The sequence below is a fragment of the Rattus norvegicus genome, chromosome 7 (genome assembly GCF_021556685.1).
Source record: "Rattus norvegicus strain SHRSP/BbbUtx chromosome 7, alternate assembly SHRSP_T2T, whole genome shotgun sequence".
Classification (NCBI taxonomy): Eukaryota; Metazoa; Chordata; class Mammalia; order Rodentia; family Muridae; genus Rattus; species Rattus norvegicus.
The window spans coordinates 71,367,058-71,388,326 of NC_141540.1; the positions used below are offsets into that span (position 1 = coordinate 71,367,058).

The window sequence follows — 21,269 nt, forward strand, 5'->3', positions numbered from 1 at the left end:
CTCTCAGCTCCTCCTGCACTATGGCTGTCTGGATGCTGCCATGCTCCCACCTTGATGATAAAGGACTTTGCCTCTAATGAGCCAGCCCTAATTAAATGTTGTCCTTATAAGAGTTGTCTTGGTCACGGTGTCTGTTCACAGAAGTAACACCCTAACTAAGACGGATTCTAATCTAACTGAATTCCCTTTCTTTTACAGAAAACTGTATTAATCGTGTTTTTGAACCTTGCTAAGTGGAGAATAAGTGGGCGCAAGCCTTCTAGACTCTGTGTTTGTTTCCAAGGTTTTGCTCGAAGGAGAAGACAACAGCCTTGTCTCTATCCCAATCACAATCACAACTGACCTGACAAAGAAGGTAGGGGCCAGCTGCGATGGCAGCGATGGTCACCAAGACACCGAGAATGAATGATGTGAATCTGCTATGGGAGAGTTCTGCAGTCTGAAAAAGGAGGGAGTGTCATGGGAGCTCCTTATGTAAAGGCCCCTGCCATTAAGGCTGACTTGAATTCAGCTCCTAGTATCCAAGTGATAGAAGGGAAGAGGCAGATGCCGGAAGCTGCTCTCTGACCTCCACTCACACAGACCCCACCTCACCCCCACCACAGGTGTTTCATTTATTATCACAGTGTATTTAGAATCTGGGGGAATGTGGGTAGACTTCAAACTTGCCTAGCATCACTGCAAGTTCCCAGGACCGGACGGGATTACTCCATTTCAGGTAGTTTAAAAGCAAGCCTTTCAATGCTTACAGGGAAGTTAGACCAGGGGACTATAGTAATCCTCTTTGATTTATTTTTTTTCTCAAAAAAAATTTTTTTTGGTTCTTTTTTTTCGGAGCTGGGGACCGAACCCAGGGCCTTGCGCTTCCTAGGTAAGCGCTCTACCACTGAGCTAAATCCCCAGCCCCTTTCTCAAAAATTTTTAAGCTAACTAGTTTCACGTTGTACACACACACACACACACACACACACACACACACACACACACACACTATGTGCAATGGATACTCCATATTTTAGAAAAACATAAAAATGAATTTTTTACACCCTAGTTCACTTAGTGCTTCTTGTGTTAATCTATTCAATTATATACACTGATGTACACTGAGAAAATAATCACATATTATTTAATTTATGTTGTGAAGATACCAAAATTCTGTATGCTTTAAAATTAATTACGAAAGAACATAAATCAGAAGGAAATCATATGACTAATGGCAGCACTGAAGTGAGGAACAAATAGATTTCATAATTGATACATTATGTGTGTTTCCATTTTATTACCACAGATTTTGTAAGCCCATCTCCTAAACACATGGGCAACCCACAGGGTAATAGTTAAATTCATTTTGCCTATTTCAGTCACTGGTAAGCCACAGCAGAATCTATCTTAAAATTATTGTAGTTAAAAAATTATTTCAATACAAAAGATAATGCATTGTATTTTGCAGCTTGAAATGCTGGCTTACGTGTAGTTGGTAAATATTTAAATGACTAGGAAATAATGTTTCACTATGCAACAATGTATCCCATTTATGCTAAGCCATAGCCTGGCTGGCCAGATAGCTAGAGTTTTCTTCTAAGTTTTATGTAGACTTCCATGCTTTCCCAGTAGGCATAGCCTACTCTCAAAAGGTAGGAGCAAGTAGGTGACAGACAGAAGCCGATTTTCAGGTATTCTTACTTAGTTTACTAAAGCTAACCAAAGGGCAGAGACTTCGTAGGTCAACCAAGAGAAATGTATCTCGCCACCCTGTGGAGGTGGCTAGGCTGAGAACAGGCTGTTTATCAGGGTTGCCTTCGTTTGAGAGATGAGAAGACAACATTGATCCAATCCCCACCCCATTCTCTTTTTTCTGTAGCTAGCTGGGACACCTTTCCCTTTGTCTTCCTATATTGTTCTCCAGAGACAGAGAGAGGGGGGCGGGGAGACAGAGACAGACAGACAGAGACCGAGAGACAAAGACATGACAGAGACAAGAGACAGACACAGAGAGACAGAGATAGAGTGAGCGCACTATGTGTGCATGCAAATCTTCTCTTTGACCTGGATTAGGCTCAATTGTGTTACCTATGATCCACCCTCCAGACCTCCCTGTCATTTAACTATCTCAGTAAAGACTGTTTCCCAGCATAGCCAAGTCCTGAGGTGATTGAGGAATGGGGCTCTACCTCATAAAATTGAGCAGTGCTCAGCTCTGCTTATCTGCAAAGGGCCTGCAGCTTGTGCTCCTTCTGCTGCTGTCAACTCTGTTCTCCATAATGCCTCAGGGTTTTACTTAGGACAGTATATCACTTGGCTCTTGGCTGCTATGACCACAAAAATTCTGTAGTGTGATCGTTTTCCTACACTTGACTTTGACAGACATTAAAACATAAATGTAACAAAGTCTTACATAAAGATGCAACAATATCACACACACACATATCACACACACAAACACACACACACACACACTACAAGTGAAGTAGTTCTCTTCAACTTTATGAAGATTTAACAATGTTCCTGGTGGGTTTTTTTAAATGCAATTACTCTTCAAGGTAATAAACATGACTCATTCTTTTATGATTCTTAATCTATTTTTACGTATCTGCATAATATGTAGTTGATGAACTTTAATCAAATCTGAAACAGAGGTCCCCTTGAGGCCTCTTTCAGGCTGGTTTTGCTGCAAAACTCAGTGAAGGAAGTTTGGTTAGCTCAGCACATAGGGCATTTCCCTTTAAAATGCATGGCTAGTGAGAAGCCTGTCTGTGCTGGCCTGGCATAATGGCCTGGCCTCAGATACTGGTTATTAAAGCAAAATGCACAGCATCCAAGACTTAACTGCCAATGATTCCATGGTGTAACATAGCTTAATTGAATAAACTCTTGGCTTGGAAAACGTAAATAGGAAACAAGGCAACAAGAGCAAGCAGGCCTGCAAGGAGGCTGGCTAGCCTGCTCTGGACAAGTTCCAGGAGATTACGGCCAAGCTGCACTCTTTCCCTCCTGAAGAAATGTTCTAGCCCAGCAATTGGTAAACAGCCACAATATCAATCGGTTCGGCTTAAGACCCAAATAAGACACAGAGCACTCAATTCCATTTGCAGAGAAATGTCATCAACACGACGGAATTCTGCAGAGTTCTTTCCAGAAGAGCATTGTCTACGGCAGGCAGTAGTTCTCAGCCTGTGGGTCGCAACTCCTTTGTGAGTGGAACGACCCTTTCACAGGGGTCACATATCAGCTATCCCGCATATAAGATATTTACATTACGATTCAAAACAGTAGCAAGATTACAGTTATGAAGCAGCAACAAAAAATAATTTTATGGTTGGGGGTCACTACAACAGGAGGCACTGCATTAGAGTCACAGCTCGATGAAGGTTGCAAACCACTAGACTGCACGCTACTTCATAGTATATGCAATTCTCTCTTTTGTTTTATTTCGTTGGACGAGGTCTCAGGTGGTAACTCTGCTACCCTGGGACTTGCTGTGCAGACCATGCTCTCCTCAAACTCAGATCTCTGTACGACTCTGCCTCTTGAGGACTGGGATTAAACATCTGGATAAATACACTTAAAATCATTGTTTTGTACACAGTCCATTTTGTTACTGTAAGTCTATCTTCTTTATTTATTCTGAAAGCCAGAAAGCCTTTTGCTGAATTCCCTTTCAAACTTCAATCATGTTTTATACATTTTGAAAACAGATTGAGAATGAAAGAAAAAAAAAGTTTAAATTCTAAAGTCAGGGAGTTAAAAGGGACTTCCAAAGTCAGTTTTTCCAAGTCGCTGTATTGTGGGTGTTCACATGAAAGACAGAAATCCCACATTGATCCGTGAGCATTTCAGAGAGGGCTGGTCGTCCTTTATATATATTGCTATGGAGTGGATATCATTGTCACAACTGCTCCACTTTCTATTAACCATGACATTTGCCACAGTCTCACGTCTGACAGTATCTTCCCTACAGTAGGCAAATGGAAAGTTGGACCATGGGTATCAATTCTCTGTCACTCATATAGAAATGCCAGTGTCTGTCCGGGACAAGTCCTCAGACCATGAATAGTGGCCAGTAATGACCTCATGTAAGAGGCCCTCGTGTCCTAATGTGCCTGGGCATTGATATGTGTGGCCTGTGTTCTTACTGTACTTTCTCCCTCCACAGTGACTGAAGACGAGTGTGGAGCACAGCAATTACACAAAGGCTAAGACGCAGGTCCAAACGGCATGGCTTTCTTGAGTCTCTAACTCTTCAAAAACCTCATTTTCTTAGAAACAAATTTCTAATAAAGGTTTTTATATATAATCAATGGTCCTATTTATCTATTGTACTAGAGTTGTCAATTTTTAAATGTTTTGGATGGCAGCTGATCATCATTATGGGTATTTTTTGTTTATTAATTTGTTTGTTCATTTCAATCTCTGTGATCTATAACAGATTCTTTACTTACATCGAGTGGAAACCACTCCTGCTTTAATATATGTCATGCTTTTACTAGCATATTCCTGAACAAAGCACACACTGACTTATCAGTCCTCTCCTCTGTATGATATTTGCCTATTGATTGTTTCTGTTTCCCTTTGGATAATAGGAATTTTTGACTTTTGACCTTTGACCTCGTACATGCTAAGCATGTGTTCTATATCCAGAGCTCCTATCAACTCTTGTATTTGGTTTGACCTTCCCTTTGTAACTCAACTAAAACTGTTGTTGGTTAAAAAAAATAGCTTCAGTTGTAGTGTGTGTGTGTGTGTGTGTGTGTGTGTGTGTGTGTTATTGTTAAACAGAAATAGAAGGTTAATTAACTTAATTCATCTAAAAAAAACAATCCTAGAAGTTAGAAATCACTATTCATTCTTAAAAAAGATCATTCTTAAAAAAGAAAGGGATGTTGGGAAGTGACAGTGCATTCTTCACTGAAAAAGTATGTCTGTGTGTGTGTGTGTGTGTGTGTGTGTGTGTGTGTGTGTGTGTGTGTGTGTGTGAAACTGTGTGAAGCATAGAACCATAGGACAAAAATTCCAACCAAATTTACCGGAAAGATAATAAACTATGCAACAAACGATGTGGACCCCCTTCCCTCTCATTATTAGTATAACGAGAAGCTATGAAAGTATACCAGAAACAACTTGGACGATACCCAATGGAATTCCTGTCAACTGCAGGATCCCAGTTTCCTTGATGCAGGGTGAACTTCCCCTGCATTTCTCTTACCATAGTCTTAGATTCTGGTAAGACCCTGTTCCAACTAGAGATGCTGGTTGTCACACACAAAGGATGCTGGCTGTCACCTACAAAGGGTGATGGTGGTCACCAACAAAGGATGCTGGTTAATACTTACAAAGGAAGCTGGTTGTCACCTAACAAAGGAAGCTGGTTGCCACCTAACAAAGGATGCTGGCTGTCACCTACAGAGGATGTTGGTTGGTTGTCACCTACAGAGGATGCACTTGTGTATAGATCTTATGCTGAATTCCCTGAAATTTAGTTATGTCATCTCTTAAAGGGATTTAACAGTACCATCTAGGGTAGCTTCAAAGATTCAAAAATGGGATGATATCTATAAATGCCTAGCAAATAGTGCCTCAATAAATCTGGGTGGATATTTTCTTGGCACAGTCCTTTTGCCTTTGTCAAAGCCTTCAAAATATTGACAAACCATATCATTATATAACAGTACACTGAGGTGTATATATTTTTGAAAGAAGAAATGATTTAAAAATAAGATTTCGTGTTGGAGTCAATTTGAAAAAAACTCCCCAATTCTCAAATCCAGAACAATTTGAGCAATACAATAAATAAAGTGTTATTAGGCTAACACCCAAAGTATAAAATGAATATGAATTGGTCTCTACTGACAGAAACAATGGTGGAGTAAATAAATAAACCGAGGAACAAATCCCTTTATGAGAGATTTCCTAATAATATAAACCGATACTTTTTACAGCAGGCTGAGAGCTTCCTCCCAGCTTAGTGTTTGTTGGCTGGATTTAGGATTTAAGAACTCTTCAGCACTACAGTAGGACAAGGAGAAACACAGTGACTTCGTAATGGGAAACCTAGGTAAAGACAGGTGTGGACCAGGTGACCTAACCAGTGATGTTTTCAGCTACTCTCAGTTCTCTCCTACTATGATGGATACATGCCGTGTCTGTGGAACTTACCCCTATATTCCATGTCTTAGCCCAACCGCAAGAAAGGCATGAGGCAAATGCCAATGAGCAATATTATATCCTCTCTCTCTCCCTTCTCCTCCCTCCCTTCTCCCTCCTCCCTTCTCTTCTCTCTTCTTCTCTCACCACCCCACCTGTAGAGTATATATGTTATTGTGGGTATCTTGATACACATGTATGTGCACAGGAGTGAAGGCTAGAGGTAGATGTTGGATGACTTCTTCAACATCTCTTTGAGGCAGGGTTTCTCTTGCTGACTGAACTGGGCTAGCTGGTCAGTGAATTCCAGGGATCCACCATGTTTCTCTACTTCCCCGGCTATAGGGCTACCTGGCCGTGAGTCCAGCTGCTGCTACTGCTTCTTCTGCTTCTTCTGCTTCTTCTGCTTCTTCTGCTTCTTCTGCTTCTCCTGCTCCTTCTCCTTCTCCTTCTCCTTCTCCTTCTCCTTCTCCTTCTCCTTCTCCTTCTCCTTCTCCTTCTCCTTCTTCTTCTTCTTCTTCTTCTTCTTCTTCTTCTTCTTCTTCTTCTTTTTCTGTAACAAAACAACCCTACAACATTTATTGCCACCTAATGATAATGTACAAGTGAAACAAGATGAGTAAATGTAGCTCCCAGCAGAAGAGCCCTTTAAAAGCACTGAGCTGCCTTCTCAACCTCTCCCATGCTTGACCATGGCTAGTTTTCACGAAGTGAAAACACTTAGGAGCACTTAGTGAAACACTTAGGAGCAGAGTAATATTATCTCCTTTTAGCATAATCTGACCTAGTTTTTTTTTCTTGACTTTGTTTTAGAATGAATTTCTTCTGCATCATCTAATACGAGGTTTATGTACTCATCAAAGCCAATAATACAGCCCGCTATCTGCATATTCACTTGTTCATACAGCCACACCTGAATTTGACATCTAATTTGCAAGTATCTGAAGATAAGGTTGATGGGCTGCACCATCACCTTCATGGTGGAAGTCACAAAGACCACATGAGTAGGAAGGCTGCCTCAGAATGCAACTTCTGAAAGCAAGTCCTGGAAACAGCAATGGAAGCCCAGATTCTTAGGTGGTTGTTGGGGATCTGCAGAGCTAGGGTTTCTCCTCCGTAGCTATCCCAGAGCACAAGGACACGGAGAAGACACAAGGAGTAATTACAGTGGGAAATTGTAAGATGAATCCTGGGACACAGAAAGGATATCGTGAGAAAGGATGGAGGGCAAACGGTCTATAGATTGGTTAAGAGTAAGCTACCGGGGTTGGGGATTTAGCTCAGTGGTAGAGCGCTTGCCTAGGAAGCGCAAGGCCCTGGGTTCGGTCCCCAGCTCCGAAAAAAAAAAGAACCAAAAAAGAGTAAGAGTAAGCTACCGGTGCCTACTTCTCAGTATGGGCAAGTGCATCATGGCTCACCAATGCTTAACACTAGGAGCAACTAGAGGGAAGGTGTGGGAACACCGTACAAGCTCTTAACAACCTAAAATAATTGCAAAATAAAATTTCCATTAAATAGCAAACCAATGTATAAGGCAACTCTCTTTATTAAGCAATCTCAAGCACCAAGAGAATGGTTATAAAATAAAAATCGAAATCCTGCCTCTTCTTCTGGTTCATCTGTGATACTGTCATGCAGTGTTTAGTGAAGCCGTGAGTCTTAATCAACTCAACAGGCAACATTACAAAGCTCTCTGAAACCCCAGATGAAAGAAAATTATATAAGTATGTAAATAAAGTCTTAGTTTAGTCGTGCAAAATGTTTCTGGGTACACGGAGCCTAAATAAAAGATGAATCTTTTGTGAGCTGTTTTCTCTAAACAAATCCATTCTGCCTATAACTGCAAGTGCACTATGGTGAAGGGACTGATTGAAAATTGAAAAATATCATATTTATTATGAGGCATCGTGTATTATGCAGTCCTGCGGGGGACACAAGGACAGGAGCTGCATTCTTCCAATGTTACCTGTGCTTTTGACTTTGCTTTTTCAAAGTATTAAGGTTTAGGTTTGGTGCAGAAACAGTCGAAAATGATTCAGCAGCCTTCGTGAAAACTCCCAGATGGAACTAGGTCTAACATATTATGGGATGGAGAGCTTCATAACATGCATCTACAGACATGACAGAGTTTACGGGCACCCAATCGTCTCTAGAAGTTGGGCTTTTTTTTTTTTTTTTTTTTTTTTTTTTTTTTTTTTTGTACTCAGCTCCTTGTTAATAATGTCTAAAATGTTCTTGCTCTGCATTTGGTTGACATGGGAGACTGTGTCATACATATACCCAGCAGCCTTTGACCTTCCACATAAAAATAATTACATTTTCAGAAGACTGAAAAAATGCCTCAAAGGTTAGGCAGTTTTTCCAGCAGACCGAGGTTTGATTCCCAATACCCACCCACATGGCAGCTCACAACTATCTGGAACTACAATTCCAGGATACCTGACACCCTTTCTGGCTCCTTATAGGCAAGAGACACAATACATGCGTGCAGGCAAAGCACTTATGATAGTTACTGATAGGATAACTTGTCACCAGTTAGGTCATCAGAGGAAAGAGCCTCAGCTGAGGAAATGTCTCCAGGAGATCCAGCTGTAAGGCGTTTTCTCAACTAGTGATCAGGGGTGGGAGGTCGTGCCATCCTGGGCTTCTAGTCCTGGGTTCTATAAGCTGAGCAAGATATGGGAGCAAGCCAGTAAGCAGCACCCTCCATGGCCTCTGTATCAACTCCTGCCTCCAGGCTCCTGCCCTGCTTGAGTTCCTGTCCTGACTTCCTTTGATGATGAACCGGGTTATCGAGGTGTAAGTCAAACAAACCCTTTCCTCTCCAAATTGCCTCGTTCCTGGTATTTCACAGAAGTGGTAATCCTAAAACAGTACTCACGCACAGACAGATTTTAAAACACTTCGTAAAACATAAAAATTTAGAAAAAAACAGCTTGAATTTTCAGGGTGTGTGTGTGTGTGTGTGTGTGTGTGTGTGTGTGTGTGTGTGTGTGTGTAAATGATCTGTGTCCGTGCATGTACTTGTGCCTGTGTGCTCCTGTGCGCATGTGTTTGTGTTCCCGGGTGTGAAAGCCAGGAGATAACATTGAGCATCTTCCTCAATTGCCCTCTACCTTATTTTCCGAAACAAGAGTCTCTCACTGGAACCAGAAACTTACCTCGTGGCTAGGCTAACTAGACATGGAGCCCCAGGGATCTCTGCTTCCTCAGCATGAGCTGTTTATACATGAAGCAATTGCCTCATCCACTGAATCAGCTCTAGCCCCTGAACCCTGCCTCGGGGAAGGGTTGACCCCGGAGGGAAGAGTGAGCCAATAAGGAGACTCTGTTCTCTTACCTGAGGGCCACCCTTTGGGGACAAGAATGGCCAGCTGTCTGCCTGTGGAGACGTTAGCAAGACCAATATTGCCTTTGAGAAATGAACACAGAAGTGATTGATCTCAGAGCCATAAGGATGATCTGCTAAATGCAAACATATCTGGAGCTTTGACCCTGCAAACATTAGCCACAGGGCCCCACCAAGAGCCCAGAACTTTCAGGAAGACAGCTTAAAGACTGCTACTTGAAAGGGGCTTTTTTCTGTTTTGTCTTACGTGACAAATGCCTCAAACTCGGGAGAGTAATCCTGCAATTTTCAATAAGCTACATTGATACATGAATGACTCCGACCTGCTGCATACATGGACTTCAAGAAACACAACCTGGATGGTTCATTTCACAATTTAAAGCTTCACATTAAATAAATGTAACTCAAGTCACAATGAAATGATGACTGATGTTTTTCATCAGCATCCAATTACCTCGTCTGGGCCAAAGCAAGCATAGCGTGAATCTAGAGATGAAGACGCTCCGTGTGTCTCAGACTTACTCAAAGGTCATAACCACATTGGTAGAATTTCTGTCTTGTCGGATCATGTCACCGCACAGGAGATCTCTACTGGTGAGTGTGGGTGCTTCATTCTTACCTCCTCACTTTCCAAAGGAACATTAGCTGCTTTTGCTGTTTGAAAGAAGAGCTCACTTCACCCTTTCAGGGTGAACCCATTACAGTGATCTGCATCTGTTGGTCTTTGTCCTTGTGAACTGTGACAGCAGCCATTTAGGCAGCCGGTATGAGGTCTGGCTGTGGTGTGAGATCTTGGAGGAGGTGAGACAAACAGAGGGGATTTCAAAACAACAAAAACAAAATAAAAACATCTCCTTTGCAGGGCTTCAAAGGAAGCCAAGGCTTTCTCGGAACAGCTCTTGGAGAAAGCACAACCCCTTTCCATTCTGTTCCGGGTTCAGCCCAGAGTTCAAAAGGGGAGTGATGGATGGCTCGGAATCTGTTGTAGTTAAAAGAAAAAATCCTCCACAAGCTCCACATCCCCAGTGATGCCTTTTGTCCCAGATCATGTCACTTGCTTCCCCCCCAAAGAGAGGAAAGCATTCCCCCAACTCAGCTCCCTGTCTCCTTGGGGGAGGCAGCAACAGACACCTCATCAGCCTGCAGTTACTGGCAAGGGAAAACAAAGAGCTCACCTTCTCTGACTGAAATTGCAGGAAGGGCTAAGCATTGAAATGCAATTAATTGCTCAAACTGGAATATGGCCAGAGCCCCAGGGCTAGCAGTGTATACTTATGGGGTGGAGGGGGGTGGTGGTACTTTAATGAAATTAGAAGAGATCTAAACATTATATCAAAATAGGCATCACAACAACTACGCTCACTTTAGCTTGGAACAGCTTGGAGGGAGAGTGGGAGGGAGAGGAGTCTCCTAGAATCCTGACTCTCCGAGGTGTATGTGAAATCCTAAATTGACTTTGCCTCACATTTAAAAACTTGCTTCAGCCCAGAATGATAATTAAGAAGTAGTGCTGGCTTGAATTTCTTATTATTTAATCTTAACCCCCAGTTCAAATTCGCACATTTAAAAGCACGGGTTCCTATTTAAATAGGCCAGAGTCATGAAGCATATATGAAAACAGGCTCCTGGAGGGCTGAAGCCCAGCCCTCACCTGCTGTGCTTCCTGTGGACCTACTAAAGGCTGTTCCATTCAGACAATGGCTAAGAAGATGCCAAGAGCTGCAAGCATCATAAAAACACTATCAAAACCAGGAGAAGTTCATGAGGCAGTGTGGGCAATTAGGGAATGGAGATAGCTAGCCATTGGCACGAAGCCCCAGGCCTTAAAGCTAAACTCACACTGCTTACTGGACTGGGGAACCACAGCCAGATGTACCAGATGTACTGCACAGAGTTCAGACATGTGTGGGCAAGATGCTAGGGGCCATTGCTACATGGAAGAGATTTACCAATGGGTGACCCAGCGGGTGAGGGAGATCTGGGGCAAGAGTCGCAGCAGATAAAAACACTGGTGGTCAGTATTCACTCTCAGTCACATACTGGGTATCCAATGTGCCGTAGACATTGTGGGTGACATTAAAGGTGTAAGGGTTCAGAATGGGAGAGTCTGTCCTGTAGTTCAACAGGCAAGAGATCTGCACTTAGAGTCACATTCGAATTTCCTCAGTGGAAAATTGAGAGGTCAGTCTATCACTAGAAGTAGACAAAGGAGAGAGAGAGAGAGAGAGAGAGAGAGAGAGAGAGAGAGAGAGAGAATGAATGAAGAGGAGGAAGAAGAGAAAGAGGAGGAGGAGGAGCCCGCTGTATGACGTAATCATAGTGGGTCTCTAGGGAAGGTTTCATGGAGCTGTTGGTTGCCACTGTACTGTTCTTCGATCTGAACAGACAAAGCTATAGTACCATCCAACAGGGATTTTTATTGACAGTCAATGGCACAGTTTCCATAGGGTATATCATTTGATGATGTCAAGAACATCTTCATTTACACAGTCAGAATCCACAGTGTCCACACAGTGATAAGGTGACCTAATGCCTCATTTCTCAGAACATACCCCCATTGTTACATAACTATATTGTGAGTCTTCCTTGTCAATAAGCCTACTTTGCCTTAGCCAAAGAATAAAGTTACCTCAGCTTCTGGCTAAAAGATCAAAGGGATGGCATGTAGTAGATCTGTAATTTCCATATAGTTTATTGATTTTGTATTTAGTAAGAATATATGATATATGAGAAGTTATATCGAGTCCTGTAGATGCCAAGGCGAATATTGTTGTGTTTTATAAAAAAGAAAAAGAAGCCAAGGATATATTTGGTGGAGGTGCAGTATGGTGTAGGGAAAAGGTGGCCCATGCTGAGGCAACCTTTTCCACTGAGGTACCAACCAAACATGACAGTATAGTGTAGAATAGAGTTTATTTAGGGCATGGGGAGGGGAATTAAGGGGGGAGTAGAGACAGAAAAAGGCAGAGAGAGAGAATGAGAGAGAGAGGCAGGCAGAGACAAAAAGAGGGGGAAAGAAACAGAGAGAGAGAGTAGAGGAGTAGAGGCTGGCCATGGACACATGGAGAGAAGGAGAGGGAGATGGGGAGAGAAGGGACAGAGAGGGAAGAGAGTAAGAAGAGCAAGAGGAACCCACAGTGTCCATACAAACTGGGGAGAGGCCCAGCAGCCCTTTTACCTGGCACGCCTGTCTGTTGCCAGGTAACTGTGGGGTGGAGCCTAGACAAAAATGCCAACATTCCCCCACTTTGGTTTAATCAAAAAAGGAAAAATTAGAAAGATTAGAAAGAGGTAATGGTGAAGTAGGAATAGGGTCGTCATGATCTTTAGCTACTTCCTGCTGACTTTGGGAAAGCGTGTCTCTGGGAATCCTAAGAAAATGGCTATGGTTCAGTCTTAGGAGAGTTCTTTCTTAAAAACAAAACAAAAAAAAAAACAAAAAAAATATGTGAACATTTCAATTAGCGATTGATTAAGCTAGCTACTGCCTGGTTCACCTCTGCCCCTTTCCTACTGGGATTATGGTCTCTTAATCTCAAGGTGCATTTTGAGTGTTTCTATAGTGTTGTATTGCTTCATGATGTGATGGGGCCAGAACTTGGGCCAGACCTGGAGATCACAGTAAAAGTGGATTAAAGCAAAGGACTTCATTTGGGAGTGACACTAAGTCACAATGCGCCAAAGGACACTAGGGAAAAGGGGGGATGCCCAAAGCTTGAGATACTGGGCGTGTCTCATCAGAAGAGAAAAGGTTACCACTAAGAAAGGAAGTTTCTGTGTCAGAGGTAGAGAAAAAGAACCACCCTAAAAGGCAAGGTCTAGCCCAATACAGTAACGGGTAAACATTAAGAGAGATGCACAAAACCAAAAGGGCAAAGACAAAAGCTCACAGTGACACAGCAGGGTTGGAGAGAGTCTGTTCCCAGACATCTGCAAAGAAGAGGCCACAAGGATATAGTTTTCCCCAAGCCAGCAGCCCTTTACAGACAGGGAAAGATGAGGTCACCCCAGGGACACAGAGATGGTGTCAGCCTAAGATTCTCCTGGGTGATGGTGACTGGACTCCCTGAAGGGATAGCACTCCGTTCCTAGTCTCAGGATTGCCACTCTTCACACCTCAGCAGAAATGCCAGCACTACCCAGTACAATTATTTTATCATCAGTTTCTACCCGGTCCGCCATTCATCAACTAGATTTGTGGCTTTCCTAACAGTTTGATTTCTTCTTTCTTTCTCAGAAAAACATTGAATACATGGCCTTGCATGAGTGCCCCAGAGTCAATCTCCAGGACTGGGAAAAACAACAACAAACGAGCAAACAAACAAACAGCAAGCAAACCCAGTAAATCTTTTTATTCAGTCAGGCAAGAGAAAAATCACTATTTTATGCCTCCTGATGAAATTACAGCCCGCTCCATGATCCTGCTACTTAATCGCTGTTAAATACAAACTTAAGTACCGAGGGCTCAGGTTGCCCACATTTCTTTTGAGGTCTCAACCTCTCATGTGTTTATTTTCTCAGATTTCCCAGCTTAGGAATTGCAGGAGATAGACTCGGCCACTCACCACAAATTTAAGATTGGCCAAAGGACACCGTGGCCCTCTGAGGACTCATCATTTCTGGCTGACAGTAGACCTTAGTGTTAAGCTCAGCAATGCACCATATGGGGGTTCTCAGCAGCTCCCCATTGCTTACTTAGGTGGGTGCTGGTCACGGTGGTATGAGTTTGTAAAATTCTGTTCTAAATCATAAAAGCAAACACAAACCTTGGATCAACCTGTCCCTGGGTCACATTACTTTTATCTCTATACAGGATTTTTGTTTTGTTCTGTTTTTGTTGTTTTGTTTTGTTTTCAGCATTACCAATCCATCGATCCCATAAGATTATTGATTAAACATTTGGAGTAAGTGCGGGCATCATTAGGTGCTAACAGCAGCTGACAGGGAGACTATGGATAATTTCAACCAGTCTGTTTATTGTTCTGCATAGTTTATGGTTTTCAGTCTGGGTGTATTAATAATAATCCTTCTGAATCCCAGAGCACGCGTCTTGGGAGAGGACAAAGCATCCTCTCATACCTTCTCTTCATTCATTTCTGCAGCACCCCCATAAGGCAGGAGGGTCAGGTATTCAGACAGGAAACCAGAGCAGACGCTCAATGACTTTCCCGGGGACATTTGGTTAGCCACAGACAGAGCCATAACAAGAATGCAAGTCCCGTGATGTGGAGGTCAGCGCTGATGCCATCGGACTGGCGCTTCTCAAAGGATGATCTGTGAAAGCTCCCAGCTTATCCAGGGGCTGGGGTGATCTGCAGCTAAGGTCAGCTGCCCTGCCAAGCGGCCTTCATGCACTCACTGTCTGGGAATTGAAAGAACTGTAATGTTGCTAGTGTGAGGTCTCCCTTTAAAATACGTATAAAACCAGACCTTTCCTTGAACCCTCTTTCTGGGATCTATTTCACTTCATTCTTCCTATTACCGACAGGACTGAGACCCGCAGGCTACAAAGCTGGCTTCCCTTCAAACTACCCACTTAAATATTGTTTTCAACACATAGCGACTATAAATTAGTAGACACCGATCTTCTATTACTGGGTGTGTTCGTGAATATCAGTTACTTATTCCTTCACTTCAACTCTGACGTGGGCTTGGTTCTTGCCCTCCAGTATTAGTTATGGAGATAGCTTTCCAAACCAGATGACTTCTTAGGAAACATACTAAAGGACTTGAAATTTAGGCAATAAAACAAACCACTTGTTCCGGTAAACAGCGCCACACCCACACGCTCCTCAGTTTTAGAATCTAACTGCTGAGTTCAAGCCCAGAGCCCCAGAAAAATAAAAAATCTTTAAAAAAAATTAAAAATCAAGTAAGCACACAAAACTCAAAATAAAACAGAGGTTAGTACACATGTCAGAAAGAGATCCCGTGTTTCCACTAGAAGGTTCAGTCCACTTTGAAGAGGACTGATAAGCTTTGAGATAATTTGCATTGTGTTTTTTTTTCTGTCTCCCCTCCCCCTCGACTCTATAAATCTGCATTCTTATCTCACTCCTAGCTCCAAACTTATTTTCTCATTGCCTGGGTGAGAATTTACATGTAGGCCATCCTAGTGTGCTAAACTCTATAGTTCCAAATTAACTCAACGCTTCTTCCAAGTTCAATGATCACATGGTATCAAAGGTCTTAAAACATGTTTGTGGTGAAACTTCCTGCAACAGACAGACAGACACCCGGTGCTTGATAACTCCCCATTAGTTGACTCATTCATTAAAGAGTTCATTCAAGAATCCCTTGGCACATCTAGAAGGCATGAGGACACACCAGAAATAACCCAAGCTATAGTCCAAGAGCTACGCCCTGATTCTGTCCTTCCCCAAATGATCGCTCTGCTGTTTACGTAGCCTCCTGTTCTGGGATGTTTCTCTAGCCTTCAATAACCCTATGAATTAGAATCCTCTCCTCCATGATGCTCAGTATCTCCCACAGCCAGGACCATGGCAGCCTGCACAGAGGTCCTGTCCTCAGTAGCCCTTGAAGACAGTCTTAGAGAACAGGGTTTACCCCTGTGGCTGGGAAGGCAGCACTGTCAGCTTGAGAGTGATAGAGCTGTTACCTACCCCATCCTTATGCTCCACTCAATTCACTTGTGAGATAGGAAAAGTGAGTGAGAAAAGAACACCTCCTTTCCCATTGGAAAATGTCACAGTTCAGTCAACTGATAAGAATCTAGCACAGCCGACGGAACATTCACTCGCTCTTCATGCACTATGCTGTTTCTTCTAACCCGGCCGCCATTTCTAAAAGAAAGTATTCCTCCCTACCATTTTCTTTCTCTCTCATTAAAATCACGCACATCTTTCATCATTTTGTTCAAAATTCCGACTCTTCATCTCATAGTGTTAAGTGGAAATCTTCTGATTAGAACACTCGGAGAAAATCTGCACATCAAGTATCCAGCACTTAAAGAAGCTTAAACCAGATTGTATACTAGATATAATTACATTGAGAAATGCAACTTTCATTATAAGCCACAAAGGAGAATTTCTTTGAAAAATGCCCATTCTAGATAACACATATACACACAATAAACTTTGTTTAAAGCTTAATTTCCTGCAGATCGACCTGATCAATTCAGAGGATCTTGTTTTCTTCTTTATCCTTCCATCCTTCCCTTCTTCTTTCTGCCCAGGTAGCTTTAGAGCAGTAAGAAATGGCTAAACAAACAAATAAACAAACAAAACCATCATGGATACCTAACCAGAGAGATCCCTCACCTCTCTACCCTCTTCAGCTCTGTTCTAAGCTATGCCATTTCTCATAATCTTTAGGTGAAGGCTATTTTCTCCCCTATATCATTGCCAACGGTTGCTTCCCTGGCTCTGATATACTTAGTTGTCCATGGCCTAACTGATAACTGTCAGTTTTGCCTTTTGGCTCACCTCTCTGGACACTGGGATTTCTTCATGTCCCAAATACCATGCACAACCCATAGGAAACCAGAGTTGGGAAAGGGTCATCATGAACTCTTACAAATCAAGTACACGTAAGTCACTAATGTCATTTCTGCCTTTCTGGAGTCATTCCATGTCACTGTTAGACAAGATTCTCAACCATCCAGAAACAATCAGGTCAGTCAAAGCATGCTTGTGTTTATGATACGTTATGTTTTGCCTATTTGAGGAAACACTGTCCCCACTAGAAGAAAGATGTGTTCAAACTGTGGCTAACTTTCCAGATTATCCTACTTTACAAAGTACTCTTCAAAACTTGAAAATCTGCCACATTTTCCTATGTTCAATTATTCAGTACTGACTTTTTTCTTCTTTAGCTCTTTCAGAAGAAGAAATGTATAAAGATTGAGCCTGGATTAAGAAAGAAGCTATCACTTGTGTGTTGGAGCTAGAAACTATGAATGTTAATAAATGACTATTTGGGGATTAGGGTTAATTCCACTAAGACTGAGTGAATTACAGAGGTTGGGTAGTAGGAATGGCTTAAAGCCAATATAAGCTTAAATTATATTTATAAAATCATAATACCTAGGGGTAGTGAGATGGCTCCGCTGGTAAAGGGCATCTATTGCAAAGCTTGCAGATTTGAGTTCCATCCCAGAGACACATACAGTGGAAGGAGGGAATCAACTCCCACAAGCTGTCCTCTGACTTCCATATGTATGCAATGGCATGTGTGTGCTACACCAAAGTGCAATAAAAGTGTTTAAAGGGTGCTACATATATGTAGAATTTAATAGCTAATATCTATTGAGATTAGCATGCAAACAGAAATATGTGCTATATTGCTATAAACACAAGAGCTTTTCCTCTCCCACGAAGCAAGCAGAGCAGTGATGTAAGTCTATGGTCTACCATAGACTACTACATCTAAGCAGTACCATCTAAGAACAAACTCCTGTTTCCTGGTGTCAGCATCCTTGGCACATCTTCATGGTCACATGGAAGGTTCTACACTTTCAAGAATCTTGTCATCCACCTAGACAAATGTAGGATAAATAATCCTCTCCTAGTAAGTTTGCACCTTTTTCTTCAGGTAGAGATGTTGATAGAAACATCTGCATGCATATTACTGTTTAGGAATGTGCTGGAAGTTCTGCCCACCCCCAGCTTCCCCACAGCTGTGGAGAGGTGGGTTTAGAAAACATTCACTTTCTTGCCTTCGTAGGTAAGAGATGCAAGGAAAAGAGAAGGTTATAAATTTTTTCTGGTATTTTTATTGATTTTCGTTTTGTTTTATTTTGTTTATGATAGCCTAGATACTCTTGAAATAAAGTACTCAATTTTGAGTTTCTGTCTTCACAAGAAACACATGACAGGACAGGTGCTGCACAGGAGAAAAAAAAATTAGCCTGAAGAAAAAGAATTTGTAGGAAAGGACATCTGTCTGGAAATACTTGAAGGGCTGCTGTAAGAAGGCTTCTCTTGAATTGTTTAAAATACAGAGCTGGCACTGGAAAGCAAAATGTATTGGGGGATACTTCATAGTCTATCTTAAAATCAGCACAGTTGCTCTCAAGAAAAATAAGCAGAGTAAGTTAGAGAGAAGCGGTCATATGGAGAATAAAACCCAAAGCCACACCTGAATCTCCCATCTTTTCGCTCTCTGCCCCTCCTTACGTGTGTCACCTCTCCCTGTACACATGTCTGCAGGTGCTTCACTTGCACATTCACCGAACTCTTCTTCCTCCTCACAGAAATCCCATACTAAATCCATCCCCTGTCCTCCAGCTCAACGTTCACCTCAAGCATTTCAGAAGGATGGATTCCCATAGCTCAACAGCTCAATCTCTTGTCCCTAGTCCAAGGTTCTGAGAGGAAAACATCCTGTTGGAGGAGCAAAAGTCTTTTGTCTTCCCTTGCTTTTATCAGATGTGCCCAGGAACAATAAGAATACATACCGCTTAGAGCTGTCCTTATTTATACAGTGAGCAAGAAAGGCTTTCTCAAAGCAAGGCTTACTGAGAGAAGCAATGGTGTGGATACACTCAGTGTTTCCCAGGCTTGCCCTCCACCCTTCGTCTCCCTCTCTCCTGTCAAATTCATTTCTCTGAAAAACAGGTCTGCTTATATCTTCACTGAAGTATTCTCGAATATCAAAGACCAGACTTTGTAAAATGCTGCCTGCCACACAGTGTCCTCTATAATATACTCTGTTTATTCCTATAACTTTAGGTTTCATTGTTTCCCCCTTCCGATGAAGCAAACCATTAGGCTATCCTTCTCATGGTTTACCTAGGTCAATCCCAGTCTTGCCTGTCGTGTTGGTATAATTATGAGAAACTGCTTCCTTTACTCTATGTCCTGGTTTAGATGATGAAGGAGCATTAGTCCTTCAGTCTGAACATTATTTCCTCATCAAATTTACTTTCTTCAAGCGCAACTGCTATTAATATCTAGAAAGTATGCCAACATATTTTTTATATCAAAAAGTCTACTGACCCAATAAGATAATACCTTCTTCCTTCCTAACTCATGCAGCATTTTAATTGTTTCTCATCTGCATTATTTCCATTGAAGCTGTTATAATTTATTGTAACTGAAACTTGTGACTACCCTTGCTTCCACTCAGACAAAGCAGATTAGTAACGAGAAGGGGTCTTGTACGGAAGGAGGTAAGGCTGTGCTGTGTTTGGTGTCTGAGCAGCCGCGGTGCTGCAGGAGGCTCACTTTAAAGCACTGTGTTGATGGGGGAAACCCCCAAGAGCTCAGCCTAAAGATGAACTCAGTGGTTGTTACTGGAAATGGAAATGAAATCTTTTCTTCCTTGTTCCCTTCCTCCGCACGTCAAGGTTAGCATGGGGGAAGGGTAGACCAGCACAGTGGACACATCAACCAGCCCCACCTGAGGAGAGCGGTGGTGGCTTTGAGTCCAGTGTTTCATTTGGCCACCCTGAACTTTCTCACCAAATGTGCAGACACATTTCTGGTACCCAAGCAACATCACTACCTAGTTATAGAGACCCTCAAGACAAAGAGGCTCGACCTTGAACCCTGGCTTTGCCACAGATAGCTCTGTATCCAGGGGAAATTCTTTACTCCTTGCAAGTTCATCTCCTCACACAAAAACCAAAAGCATGATAGCATAAATCCCACAGAGTGCTTCTGAGAGCTGAAGAATGTATGTGTGTTGTGGTCTTTGCATGTTAAGTGTCTGTTTGCATGTTTCATTATCATTTGGCTTTCATTCCATGTCCTATGTGTCCCTGGGGGCCCATGGAATAAAGCCACAGATTCAGGAAGTAGTCCTTCAGAGTCTGAAAGATAGGTCTGCGCTCACATACATAAGGCCCACTGATTTCTTTCTTTCTTTTTTAAGATTAAAATTAATAGTATAAAGTAGAAAAGAAATCATGGAATCATCTTGAATATGGTAGTTTTCTTTTTATGATATATTCAAATCACCTTTATTTGGTTTTGCAACATTATATTATTTGAATATATTGTTTCCCCCAAAAACACAATATCAAAAAGGTTTTGTTGAGATATTTATATTTTACCTTTCTCAGGTGCTCTTGCTGGTTAGCTACACGAGCACAACAATTTTCATGATTATTACCTTACCGGTAAAGACTAACTTTTATCTGCCATCAGGTGGTTTGCTGTGAACTTCTGAATGCTCAAGGTAACCCCCACCTTTGAGGAGATCGGTAGGTAGTTCCTGCAGTCATCAGAAGGACATTCTAATTCTTTTTTTTTTAACTTGAGTATTTCTTATATACATTTCAAGTGTTATTCCCTTTCCCGGTTTCCGGGCAAACATCCCCCTCCCCCCTCCCCTTCCTTATGGGAGTCCCCCTCCCAACCCTCCCCCCATTGCCGCCCTCCCCCCATAGTCTAGTTCACTGGGGGTTCAGTCTTAGCAGGACCCAGGGCTTCCCCTTCCACTGGTGCTCTTACTAGGATATTCATTGCTACCTATGGGGTCAGAGTCCAGGGTCAGTCCATGTATAGTATTTAGGTAGTGGCTTAGTCCCTGGAAGCTCTGGTTGCTTGACATTGTTGTACTTTTGGGACATTCTAATTCTTAATGGACCCTTTCAAATGTCTGTCACTAACTAATCCCCATGACCTATGTACCTGTCTCTAACCATCCCTGCACTGAGCCTTGGATGACTGGCGCCTGAGCCGGACTACTCTGTCTTGAAAAGCTGAGGTGAGGACTACTTCCCCATGAACTGTAAGACAAAGAGTTGATAGTTTGGGCCAACACGAAAGCCTCTGGGAACTGACCAACCACTTTTTTTCTTGTCAATCAAAAG

At 42.3% G+C, this 21,269-nt stretch overlaps 1 protein-coding gene across 1 annotated transcript in view; it reads right to left on the reverse strand.

The window, feature by feature from the left end:
* Window positions 1-259: 259 nt before the first annotated feature.
* LOC148004727 (uncharacterized) overlaps window positions 260-21,269 on the reverse strand; it is a 34,220-nt gene continuing 13,210 nt past the window's right edge. The window contains exons 4-8 of the mRNA XM_087559488.1: window positions 13,381-13,468; window positions 9,482-9,553; window positions 6,493-6,694; window positions 3,817-3,952; window positions 260-439 (exon numbers count right to left, since the gene is read on the reverse strand). Coding sequence (XP_087415614.1) covers window positions 260-439; window positions 3,817-3,952; window positions 6,493-6,694; window positions 9,482-9,553; window positions 13,381-13,468 — 678 coding nt within the window. The remainder of the gene's footprint in view (window positions 440-3,816; window positions 3,953-6,492; window positions 6,695-9,481; window positions 9,554-13,380; window positions 13,469-21,269) is intronic.